We start from the raw sequence: 13,084 nt of genomic DNA, 5'->3' as shown, positions 1-13,084 counted from the left end.
TGCAGTTCGCCAGCAGAGCATTTTACATTCTAACATGGGGTATTTCCATACTCAGAAGAGATGGGGTTACAAATTTGAGGGGGCATTTTCTCCCATTACCCTTTGTAAAAATGGTAAATTTTGGTAAAAAAAAATATTTTTTTTTCCTTTACACATCCGATTTTAACGAAAAGTTGTCAAACACCTGTGGGGTGTTAAGGCTAACTGGACCCCTTGTTACGTGCCTTGAGGGGTGCAGTTTCCAAAATGGTATGCCATGTGGGTATTTCTGCTGTTCTGGCACCATAGGGGCTTTCTAAATGTGACATGCCCCCCAAAAACCATTTCAGAAAAATTCACTCTCCAAAATCCCATTGTTGCTCCTTCCTTTCTGAGCCCTCTACTGCGCCCGCCGAACACTTGACATACACATATCAGGTATTTCCTTACTCGAGAGAAATTGGGTTACAAATTTTGGGGGCTTTTCTCCTATTACCACTTGTAAAAATTCAAAAACTGGGTCTACAAGAACATGCGAGTGTAAAAAATGAAGATTTTGAATTTTCTCCTTCACTTTGCTGCTATTTCTGTGAAACACCTAAAGGGTTAACACACTTACTGAATGTCATTTTGGATACTTTGAGGGGTGCAGTTTTTATAAAGGTGTCATTTATGGGGTATTTCTAATAAGAAGGACCCTCAAATTCACTTCAAAACCTAACTGGTCACTGAAAAAATCCGATTTTGAAAATTTTGAAAATTGCTGCTCAACTTTGTAGCCCTCTGATGTCTTTCAAAAGTAAAAACATGTCAACTTTATGATGCAAACATAAAGTACACATGTTGTATATGTGAATCAATATATAATTTATTTGGAATATTCATTTTCCTTTTAAGCAGAGAGCTTCAAAGTAAAAAAAAAATGCAACATTTTCAATTTTTTCATCAAATTTTGGAATTTTTCACCAAGAAATGATAGAAGTATTGACAAAATTTTACATTTACATTTTACAATTTAACATAAAGTAGAATATGTCATGAAAAAAACAATCTCAGAATCAGAATGAAAGGTAAAAGCATCCCAGAGTTATTAATGCTTAAAGTGACAGTGATCAGATGTTCAAAAAATTGCCGGGTCCTTAAGGTATATTTGGGCTGGGTCCTCAACCCCTTAAGGACCCAGCCATTTTACACCTTAGGACCCGGCCATTTTTTGCACATCTGACCACTGTCACTTTAAACATTAATAACTCTGGGATGCTTTTACTTATCATTCTGATTCCGAGATTGTTTTTTCGTGACATATTCTACTTTAACATAGTGGTAACATTTTGTGGTATCTTGCATCCTTTCTTGGTGAAAAATCCCAAAATTTGATGAAAAATTTGAAAATTTTGCATTTTTCTAACTTTGAAGCTCTCTGCTTGTAAGGAAAATGGATATTCAAAATAATTTTTATTTTTATTCACATTTCCAATATATCTACTTTATGTTTGCATCATAAAATTGACGTGTTTTTACTTTTGGAAGACACCAGAGGGCTTCAAAGTTCAGCAGCAATTTTCCAATTTTTCGCAAAATTTCCAAACTCACAATTTTTCAGGGACCAGTTCAGGTTTGAAGTGAATTTGAAGGGTCTTCATATTAGAAATACCCCACAAATGACCCCATTATAAAAACTGCACCCCCCAAAGTATTCAAAATGACATTCAGTCAGCGTTTTAACCCTTTAGGTGTTTCACAGGAATAACAGCAAAGTGAAGGAGAAAATTCACAATCTCCATTTACACTCGCATGTTCTTGTAGACCCAATTTTTGAATTTTTACAAGGGGTAAAAGGAGAAAATGTATACTTATATTTGTAGCCCAATTTCTCTCGAGTAAGCACATACCTCATATGTCTATGTAAAGTGTTCGGCGGGCGCAGTAGAGGGCTCAGAAGCGAAGGAGCGACAAGGGGATTTTTGAGAGTACGTTTTTTTTTAAATGGTTTTTGGGGGGCATGTTGCATATAGGAAGCCCCTATGGTGCCAGAACAGCAAAAATCCCCCACATGGCATACCATTTTGGAAACTAGACCCCTTGAGGTACGTAACAAGGAATAAAGTGAGCCTTAATACCCCACAGGGGTTTCACGACTTTTGCATATGTAAAAAAAGAAAAATAAAATTTCACTAAAATGTGTGTTTCCCCCCAAATTTCACATTTTTTGCAAGGGTTAATAGCAGAAAATACCCTCCAAACATTGTAACCCCATCTCTTCTGAGTATGGCGGTACCCCATAAGTTGACCTGAAGTGTACTATGGGGGTATGTCGCATTTAGGAAGCCCCTATGGTGCCAGGACAGCAAAATAACCCCCACATGGCATACCATTTTGGAAACTAGACCCCTTGAGGAACGTAACAAGGGGTACAGTGAGCTTTTACTCCCACTGGTGTCTGACAGATCTTTGGAACAGTGGGCTGTACAAAATTTTTAATTTGCACAGCCCACTGTTCCAAAGATCTGTCAGACACCGGTGGGGTGTGAATTCTCACTGCATCCCTCATTACATTCCATGAGGGGTGTAGTTTCCGAAATGGGGTCACATGTGGGGTTTTGTTTTTTTTGCGTTTGTCAAAACTGCTGTAACAATCAGCCACCCCTGTGCAAATCACCTCAAATGTACATGGCGCACTCTCCCTTCTGGGCCTTGTTGTGCGCCCCCAGAGCACTTTGCGCCCACATATGGGGTATCTCCGTAGTCGGGAGAAATTGCGTTACAAATTTTGGGGGGCTTTTTTCCCCTTTACCTCTTTTCAAAATGAAAAGTATAGGGCAACACCAGCATGTTAGTGTAAAAAGTTTATTTTTTTACACTAACATGCTGGTGTAGACCCCAACTTCACCTTTTCATAAGGGGTGAAAGGAGAAAAAGACCCCCAAGATTTGTTAGGCAATTTCTCCCGAGTACGGCGATACCCCATATGTGACCCTAAACTGTTGCCTTGAAATACGACAGGGCTCCAAAGTGAGAGCGCCATGTGCATTTGAGGCCTGAATTAGGGATTTGCATAGGGGTGGACATAGGGGTATTCTACGCCAGTGATTCCCAAACAAGGTGCCTCCAGCTGTTGCAAAACTCCCAGCATGCCTGGACAGTCAACGGCTGTCCGGCAATACTGGGAGTTGTTGTTTTGCAACAGCTGGAGGCTCCATTTTGGAAAGAGTGATGTTTTTCATTTTTATTGGGGAGGGGGGCTGTGTAGGGGTATGTGTATATGTAGTGTTTTTTACTTTTTATTTTATTTTGTGTTAGTGTAGTGTAGTGTTTTTAGGGTACAGTGACATGGGCGGGGGATTACAGCGAGTTTCCCGCTGCGAGTTTGAGCTGCCATGCAAAATTTGCTGCATTGCAAACTTGCAGCCTGATACTCACTGTAAGCCCCTGCCCATGGGAACTGTACATTCACAGGGGGGGACCTCCAGCTGTTGCAAAACTACAACTCCCAGCATGCACAGTCTCAGTGCATGCTGGTAGTTATAGTTTTGCAACAGCTGGAGGCACACGGGTTGGGAAACACTGAGTTAGGAAACAGACAATGTTTCCCAACCAGTGTGCCTCCAGCTGTTGCAAAACCACAACTCCCAAACATTCTCAGGCATGCTGGGAGTAGTAGTTCGGCAACATCTTTAGAGCCAGATGTTGCCGAACTACAACTCCCAGCATGCTTGGAGTTGTAGTTTTGCAACATCTGGAGGACTACAGTTTGCAGACCACTAATACAGTGGTTCTCAATCTGTGCCCTTCCAGATGTTGCAAAACTACAACTCCCAGTATGCCAAAACTGTCCAGGCATGCTGGAAGTTGTAGTTCTGCAACATCTGAAAGACCAGATGTTACAGAACTACAACTCCCAGCATGCCTGGACAGTAAGGGCATGCTGAGGATGTGTAGTTTTGCAACATTTGGAAGGGCACAGTGGTCTCCAAACTGTGGACCTCCAGATGTTGCAAAACTACAACTCCCAGCATGCCCAGACGCCAAGGGCTGTCTGGGCATGCTGGGAGTTGTAGTTTACAGGGTCACATTACAGCAATGCATGTCGCTTTACGGCGACGTGCATTGCTGTAAAGGGCCCGACCACGGCTGAAGATCTACTCACCTGTCACCGCCGCCGCCATCTTCCTCGCTGGGATCCGGGTCTTCAGGGACGAGGTAAGTACCGGGGCCGGGCCCCAGCACTCTCCCGTCCCCCGCCGCGTCCTCCGGTCTTCCTCCCGTCCTCTCCGGACTTCAAGGGGCCGGGCAGGACGGGAGGAAGTAACCGCCCCCCCTCCTGCGATTGGTCGGTTAACTAACCGACAGATCGCAGGGAATAGGAGGAGGTGGCAGGCTTGCCACCTCGCTCCTAGGCTCCAGCATGGTCCTGGCTGTCTGGGACAGCCGGGATCATGCGAAATTACCGGGCGGTCGGGTCCCAGAGACCCGATCAGCCCGGTATCGCCGCAGATCGCAAGGGCGATTTCCCTTGCGATTTGCGGCGATCGCCGACATGGGGGGCCTACATGGCCCCCCTCGGCGTTTGCCCTGGATGCCTGCTGAAGGATTTCAGCAGGAATCCAGTTCCGATCTCTGCCCGGCGCGCGGCAGGGACCGGAAAACGCCAGGACGTACAGGGACGTCCTGGGTCCTTAAAGCCCAGGGTGCAGGGACGTCCCCGTACGTCCTGGATCCTTAAGAGGTTAAATGAGTACTCCGGTGAAAACCTTTTTTCTTTTAAATCAACTGGTGGCAGAAAGTTAAACATATTTGTAAATTACTTCTATTAAAAAATCTTAATCCTTCCTGTACTTATTAGCTGCTAAATACTACAAAGGAAATTATTTTCTTTTTGGAATGCTCTTTGATGACATCACGAGCACAGTTCTCTCTGCTGACGTTATATGCTGCTCTTAGCATACATCTGCTATGCATCTGCTATGCATGGTTGCTAAAATGGACAGAGATGTCAGCAGAGAGCACTGTGCTCGTGATGTCATCAGTGTTTCAAAAAGAAAGGGATTTCCTCTGTAGCATTCAGCAGCTAATAAGTACTGGAAGGATTAAAGTTTTTTAACTCCTTGGGGACGAAGGGCGTATGCATACGCCCTCGTGTCCCGTCACTTAAGGATGGAGGGCATATCCATACGACCTCGGCATTTCTGATCACTGCCGCTCTCCGGGCGGTGATCGGACCGGGATGACTGCTGATATCTATCAGCAGGCATCCCGTGGCAATGCCTGGGGGGGGTGATGAGAACCCCCCATATCGGCGATCGCAGCAAATCGCAGGTCAATTCAGATCCGGTGACCCGATCTCCCGGAAAATAAGACTGATCGGAGCTGTCAGAGACAGCTCTTCGACCAGCCTAAAGGATAGGAACAAGGTGGCAGTGTTGCCGCCCCCTCCTATCCCCTGCCATTGGTCGGTCAGGCTGACCACCAATGGCAGGAGGGGGGCGGGGGGGATTGGAGTTTATTTCCCCCGCTCTGGCCACCGATCGGAAGTCGGTAAAGAGCAGGAGAACACGGGCGGAGAGGGGAGGGGGGGAGGGCATGGCCCGGCTTACCCGGACCGGAGGAGGCGGCGGAGGCGGCATCAGGAACCAGCGGCGCGAGCAGGAGGAGCGGTGGACGGAAAGTGCGACTGAGAAGTCTGCAGTGAAGATCGCAATAAGTGATCTTCACTATGGCCTTCTAAAAGCCAAGGGCTGTCTGGGCATGCTGGGAGTTGTAGTTTTGCAACATCTGGAGGGTCACAGTTTGGAGACCACTGTGTAGTGGTCTCTAAACTGTGGTCCTCCAGATGTTGCAAAACTACCCTAAAAACACTACACTACACTAACAAATAATAAAAAGTAAAACACTACACATACACCCCCTTACACGTCGCCCCCCCCCCCCCCCAATAAAAATGAAAAACGTCTCATACGGCAGTGTTTCCTAAACGGCGCCTCCAGCTGTTCCAAAACCACAACTCCCAGTGTCGTTGCTGTTCTGGCACCATAGGGGCTTCCTAAATGTAACATGCCCCCAAAAACCATTTCAGCAAAATTCACTCCAAAATCCCATTGTCGCTCCTTCCCTTCTGAGCCCTCTACTGCGCCCGCCGAACACTTGACATACACATATGAGGTATTTCCATACTCGAGAGAAATTGGGTTACAAATTTTGGGGGCTTTTTCTCCCATTACTCCTTGTAAAATTTCAAAAACTGGGTCTACAAGAATATGCGAGTGTAAAAAATTAAGATTTTGAATTTTCTCCTTCACTTTGCTGCTATTCCTGTGAAACACCTAAAGGGTTAACAAACTTACTGAATGTCATTTTGAATACTTTGAGGGGTGCAGTTTTCATAATGGGGTAATTTATGGGGTATTTCTAATATGAAGGCCCTTCAAATCCACTTCAAAACTGAACTGGCCCCTGAAAAATTCTGATTTGGAAAATTTTGTGAAAAATTGGAAAATTGCTGCTGAACTTTGAAGCCCTCTGATGTTTTCCAAAAGTAAAAACATGTCAACTTTATGATGCAAACATAAAGTAGACATATTGTATATGTGAATCAACATATTATTTATTTAGAATGTTTATTTTCCTTACAAGCAGAGAGCTTCAAAGTTGGAAAAATGCTAAATTTTCAATTTTTTCATCACATTTTGGAATTTTTTACCAAGAAATGATGCAAGTATCGACAAAAATTTACCACTAACATAAATTAGAATATGTCACGAAAAAACAATCTCAGAATCAGAATGAAAAGTAAAAGCATCCCAGAGTTATTAATACTTAAAGTGACAGTGGTCAGAATTGAAAAAAATGCTCCCGTCCTTAGGGTTATAATGGGCTCCGTCCCCAAGGAGTTAATAGAAGAATTTTACAAATATGTTTAACTTTCTGCCACCAGTTGATTTAAAAGAAAAAAGGTTTTCACCAGAGTACCCCTTTAAGGGGTTAATGTTGTCATTGTTGAATGCGCATTCTCATGTGCCACAGGGCGATCGACTGCCGACACGTAATAATTTTTCTAGCTGTATAAAGGTCCAGTCAGCAAATGTGTTTTCTTAAGTGTTTTCTCGTCCATCACTGGTGGGAAGAGTACCTATGGACACTCATTTGGCCGATTAGTGACCTGTGAGGGCCTTGAGATAGGAAAAAAATTGCAGCACTCCAAAAATAGATTTAATTAGTATACTTTATTTATGTAGGATAAATAAAGTATATATCAAATATTAAGTAATAATGCCCAATATGTGGATAGCACAAGGTAAATTTAATATACTGTACATACTATGGGAATGCCCAGCTACTAGCCTGCTATGTGGAGGAGTTACAGGGTATTTACAATATATTACTGGCAAGACAACTATTTGGAAGTTTGGATTATGCATTTTCCATTAGGGTAGGATAACACAAGCCATATTTTGCTGCATATTGTGCTGGTATTTTCTGCAGCTTATTTTGCTACCCCTTGACTTCAACGGGTAGATAGATACACAGCAGCAAACATACAGACATGTGTTACATGTGAAAAATGTCTTCACAATCATTTAAACCTATGAGAACAATCCTTATCTAAAGGATTTCTACATGTCCCCCTTAATTATGTGAGTTAAAAGTAAAAAAAAAAAAACTTGCTTCACTGACTAACGGAAGTCTGCCACTGAAGTGGAGAGTACTCTCTTCATGTATGAGAACCATTTCTGGAGTTTGTTATGTCTATATTTGTATTCTAAGTGACCTTTCTATCCTATCACAGAATGTTAGATCTCATCCTTCTGTTTTAAACTGCTTTGTGTACAATTATGACTATTAAAGGGGCATTCCATGATTTTTTTTATTTGACTATGCTACAGGAGCTACAGGGTGGTCTTGCAATTCTTATGTGATATTTGCCCCATGTTTATTTTTAACAGCATACAAAATGAGTGTTGTCTCACTTTTCCAAGGTTTTCCCAGGTTGCAGTGTGGCCCAAGACATGACTTCACTAGTCAGGTGTTCAAATAAGCTTGTCTACAATGGGTGGAGCGACAGGTGGGTGGGAGGGAGATCATTCTGCAGGGCATTGTAGTTTTGCAACAGCTGGAGGCACCCTGGTTAGAAAACAATGGTCAATTGTTTACGGCATAGCATGGAAGGCAGCTCACCTGTACTTCAATGGGTGGGGTGGCTGATGTGTGGGAGTGATATAAGTGACCTCACACTTCCAAGCAAAGAATCATAGGACTTGTAGTTGGAGGGAGGGAATTCCAACAGGAAATAGCCATTTCCCAAAAAGATATCACCAATGTTATGGTGGACTAAGAACACAGTCATTTAGCTCCAAGCTCGGATCCTTCCTAAGCATGTCTGTCACGATGCCGGCTGGCAGGAGGTGGATCCTCTGTGCCAGAGAGGGATTGGCGTGGACCGTGCTAGTGGACCGGTTCTAAGTCACTACAGGTTTTCACCAGAGCCCGCCGCAAAGCGGGATGGTCTTGCTGCGGCGGTAGTGACCAGGTCGTATCCACTAGCAACGGCTCAACCTCTCTGGCTGCTGAAGATAGGCGCGGTACAAGGGAGTAGACAGAAGCAAGGTCGGACGTAGCAGAAGGTCGGGGCAGGCAGCAAGGTTCGTAGTCAGGGTGGATAGCAGAAGTTCTGGTACACAGGCTTTAGACACACAAAACGCTTTCACTAGGCACAAGGGCAACAAGATCCGGCAAGGGAGTGCATGGGAGGAGGTTAGATATAGTCAGGGACCAGGTGGAAGCCTAATTAAGCTAATTGGGCCAGGCACCAATCATTGGTGCACTGGCCCTTTAAGTCTCAGGGAGCTGGCGCGCGCGCGCCCTAGAGAGCGGAGCCGCGCGCGCCAGCACATGACAGCAGGGGACGGGAACGGGTAAGTGACCTGGGATGCGATTCGCGAGCGGGCGCGTCCCGCTGTGCGAATCGCATCCCCAACGGCCATGACAGTGCAGCGCTCCCGGTCAGCGGGACTGACCGGGGAGCTGCAGGGAGAAAGACGCCGTGAGCGCTCCGGGGAGGAGCGGGGACCCGGAGCGCTAGGCGTAACAGTACCCCCCCCCTTAGGTCTCCCCTTTTTTTTGTCCGGTGACTGCCTCCCCTGGGATGAGGACACCGGGAAGGAATGGATGGTTTCCTCAATGGCAGGCAGTACAGCAGGAGTAGGAATGGGGAGGGAGGGCAGAGGGTGAAGCTTGGCACGGGGCAGGGCGACACAAGGACGGGAGCCATGAGGGGACACAGAGGCTTGCCTGAAGGGACTGGGAGGGGGGGAGAGGCATTTTCTGTGGCAGGCAGAGTCCCTAACGACCTTAGGGGGACCGGATACAGGAGGAACCACAGGGTCACGGCAGGGAGTACTGGGAACTGGTTTAAGGCAGTCCTTGGAACAAGAGGTACCCCAGCTCTTGATCTCCCCTGTGGACCAATCCAGGGTTGGGGAATGGTGTTGAAGCCAGGGTAGTCCAAGGAGAATTTCAGAAGTGCAATTGGAGAGGACCAAAAACTCAATTTTCTCATGATGAGGTCCGATGCACATTAGGAGGGGCTTCGTGCGGTAACGCACGGTGCAATCCAACCTGGCTCCGTTGACCGCGGAAATGTGGAGTGGCTTGACAAGACGGGTCACCGGGATGCGGAATTTATTCACCAAGGACTCCCGAATAAAATTCCCAGAGGCACCAGAGTCCAAGCAGGCCACGGCTGAGAGGGAAGAGCTGGCTGAAGGCGAAATCCGTACAGGCACCGTGAGACGTGGAGAAGCCGACTTAGCATCAAGAGACGCCACACCCACGAGAGCTGGGTGCGAGCGTGCGTTTCCCAGACGTGGAGGACGGATAGGGCAATCCACCAAAAAATGTTCGGTACTGGCACAGTACAGACAAAGATTTTCTTCCCTACGGCGATTCCTCTCCTCCTGGGTCAGGCGAGACCGATCCACTTGCATGGCCTCCTCGGCGGGAGGCCTAGGTGCAGATTGCAATGGAGACTGTGGGAGAGGTGCCCAGAGATCTAAGTCTTTTTCCTGGCGGAGCTCTTGATGCCTCTCAGAAAAACGCATGTCAATGCGAGTGGCTAGATGAATGAGTTCATGCAGATTAGCAGGAGTATCTCGTGCGGCCAGAACATCTTTAATGTTGCTGGATAGGCCTTTTTTAAAGGTCGCGCAGAGAGCCTCATTATTCCAGGAAAGTTCAGAAGCAAGAGTACGGAATTGTATGGCGTACTCGCCAACGGAAGAATTACCCTGGACCAGGTTCAGCAGGGCAGACTCAGCAGAAGAGGCTCGGGCAGGTTCCTCAAAGACACTTCGAATTTCCGAGAAGAAGGAGTGTACAGAGGCAGTGACGGGGTCATCGCGGTCCCAGAGCGGTGTGGCCCATGACAGGGCTTTTCCAGACAGAAGGCTGACTACGAAAGCCACCTTAGACCTTTCAGTAGGAAACTGGTCCGACATCATCTCCAAGTGCAGGGAACATTGCGAAAGAAAGCCACGGCAAAACTTAGAGTCCCCATTAAATTTGTCCGGCAAGGACAGGCGGAGGCTAGGAGTGGCCACTCGCTGCGGAAGAGATGCAGGAGCTGGCGGAGGAGATGGTTGCTGCTGTAGCTGAGACTGAATCTGCTGTAGCTGCGACTGGAGTTGCTGAGTCATGGTGGTCAAGTACGACAGCTGGTGGTCTTGCTGGGCAATCTGTCGGGCTTGCTGGGCGACCAGTGTGGGAAGGTCGGCGACAACTGGCAGAGGAACTTCAGCGGAATCCATGGCCGGATCTACTGTCACGATGCCGGCTGGCAGGAGGTGGATCCTCTGTGCCAGAGAGGGATTGGCGTGGACCGTGCTAGTGGACCGGTTCTAAGTCACTACAGGTTTTCACCAGAGCCCGCCGCAAAGCGGGATGGTCTTGCTGCGGCGGTAGTGACCAGGTCGTATCCACTAGCAACGGCTCAACCTCTCTGGCTGCTGAAGATAGGCGCGGTACAAGGGAGTAGACAGAAGCAAGGTCGGACGTAGAAGAAGGTCGGGGCAGGCAGCAAGGTTCGTAGTCAGGGTGGATAGCAGAAGTTCTGGTACACAGGCTTTAGACACACAAAACGCTTTCACTAGGCACAAGGGCAACAAGATCCGGCAAGGGAGTGCATGGGAGGAGGTTAGATATAGTCAGGGACCAGGTGGAAGCCTAATTAAGCTAATTGGGCCAGGCACCAATCATTGGTGCACTGGCCCTTTAAGTCTCAGGGAGCTGGCGCGCGCGCGCCCTAGAGAGCGGAGCCGCGCGCGCCAGCACATGACAGCAGGGGACGGGAACGGGTAAGTGACCTGGGATGCGATTCGCGAGCGGGCGCGTCCCGCTGTGCGAATCGCATCCCCAACGGCCATGACAGTGCAGCGCTCCCGGTCAGCGGGACTGACCGGGGAGCTGCAGGGAGAAAGACGCCGTGAGCGCTCCGGGGAGGAGCGGGGACCCGGAGCGCTAGGCGTAACAATGTCCATTACTGTCTGGCCGATAAGTACTAAAATCACCTTATAGTGGATAACCCCAATATTTGGTCAATATATTTTTCCATTTAATGAATGGGTATGGGTAGGTTTATGGGATAATCTGCACTTTTTGTATTCTTGTCATTCGTACAAAAATTTTGAAAAAAATGTGAACTAAGAAATATTTAAAAGATAAATATTAATTCTTACATTACATTTATTGTTTCCTTGCACTCTTTATCTTTCTAGGCTTTAGAGAAAAACGAAGGTCTGCAAAGCATTCTTAAAAAATGTAGTGATCAAATTGAAGATATTGTTAATCTTGTGAGAGGAAGATTAACAAAAATGGAACGCATTACTCTTGGTGCTTTGATAACCATAGATGTTCATGGTATGTTCTCTTTTCTAATGTGAAATAGTAAAGCACATTAATGCATTGTAGACTAAACATATTAAGAACCATATGAGAACTTATACTTAAATGTAGCTTTTAAGGGGTTTATCCAGCAATTTTTTTAAATATATATGCTCAGGCATGACACTATACAGTCATTGTCATAAATGTTGGCACCCCTAACATTTTTCAAGAAAATGTATTCTCACGGAAAAGGATTGCAGTAACACATGTTTTGCTATACACATGTTTATTCCCTTTGTGTGTATTGGAACTGAACCAAAAAAGGGAAGAAAAAAGCAAATTGGACATAAGGTCACACCAAACTCCAAAAATAGTCTGGACAAAATTATTGGCACCCTTTCAAAATTGTGGATAAATACGATTGTTTGAAGCATGTGATGCTCCTTTAAACTCACCTGGGGCAAGTAACAGGTATGGGCAATATAAAAATCACACCTGAATGCAGATAAAAACGAGAGAAGTTCACTTAGTCTTTGCATTGTGTGTCTGTGTGTGTCACACTAAGCATGGACAACAGAAAGAGGAGAAGAGAACTGTGTGAGGACTTGAGAACCAAAATTGTGGAAACATATAAACAATATAAGTCCATCTCCAGAGATCTAGATTTGCCTTTGTCCACAATGCACAACATTATCAGAAGTTTGCAAACTATGGCACTGTAGCTAACCTCCCTGGGCGTGGACGGAAAAATTGATGAAAGGTGTCAATGCAGGATAGTCTGGATGGGGAATAAGCCTTCTGGGAAAACGTCTTGTAGACAGATGAGACCAAGATAGAGTTTTTCTGGTAAAGCTCATAATTCTATTGTTTACTTAAAACAGAATGAGGCCTACAAAGAAAAGAACACAGTACCTACAGTGAAATATGGTGGAGGTTCAATGATGTTTTGGGGTTGTTTTGCTGCCTCTGGCACTGGGTGCCTTGAATGTGTGCAAGGCATCATGAAATCTGACGATTACCAATGGATTTTGGGTCACACTGTACAGCCCAGTGTCAGAAAGCTGGGTTTGCATCAATGATCTTAGGTCTTCCAGCAGGACAATGACCCCAAACATACATCAAAAAGCACCCAGAAATCGATGACAACAAAGCTCTAGAGAGTTCTGAAGTGGCCAGCAATACATTTAGATCTAAATCCCATTGAACACCTGTGGAGAGATCTTAAAATTGC

At 46.1% G+C, this 13,084-nt stretch overlaps 1 protein-coding gene across 1 annotated transcript in view; it reads left to right on the top strand.

Annotated features, from left to right (window-relative positions):
• LOC130369339 (dynein axonemal heavy chain 3-like) overlaps nt 1-13,084 on the top strand; it is a 919,716-nt gene that overhangs the window by 10,237 nt on the left and 896,395 nt on the right. Inside the window, exon 3 of the mRNA XM_056574479.1 lies at nt 11,745-11,886. Within this exon, the coding sequence (XP_056430454.1) occupies nt 11,745-11,886 (142 nt within the window). The remainder of the gene's footprint in view (nt 1-11,744; nt 11,887-13,084) is intronic.

This window comes from Hyla sarda, chromosome 4 (assembly GCF_029499605.1).
Source record: "Hyla sarda isolate aHylSar1 chromosome 4, aHylSar1.hap1, whole genome shotgun sequence".
Taxonomy (NCBI): Eukaryota; Metazoa; Chordata; class Amphibia; order Anura; family Hylidae; genus Hyla; species Hyla sarda.
This window is presented reverse-complemented; position numbering and strand designations above follow the sequence as displayed.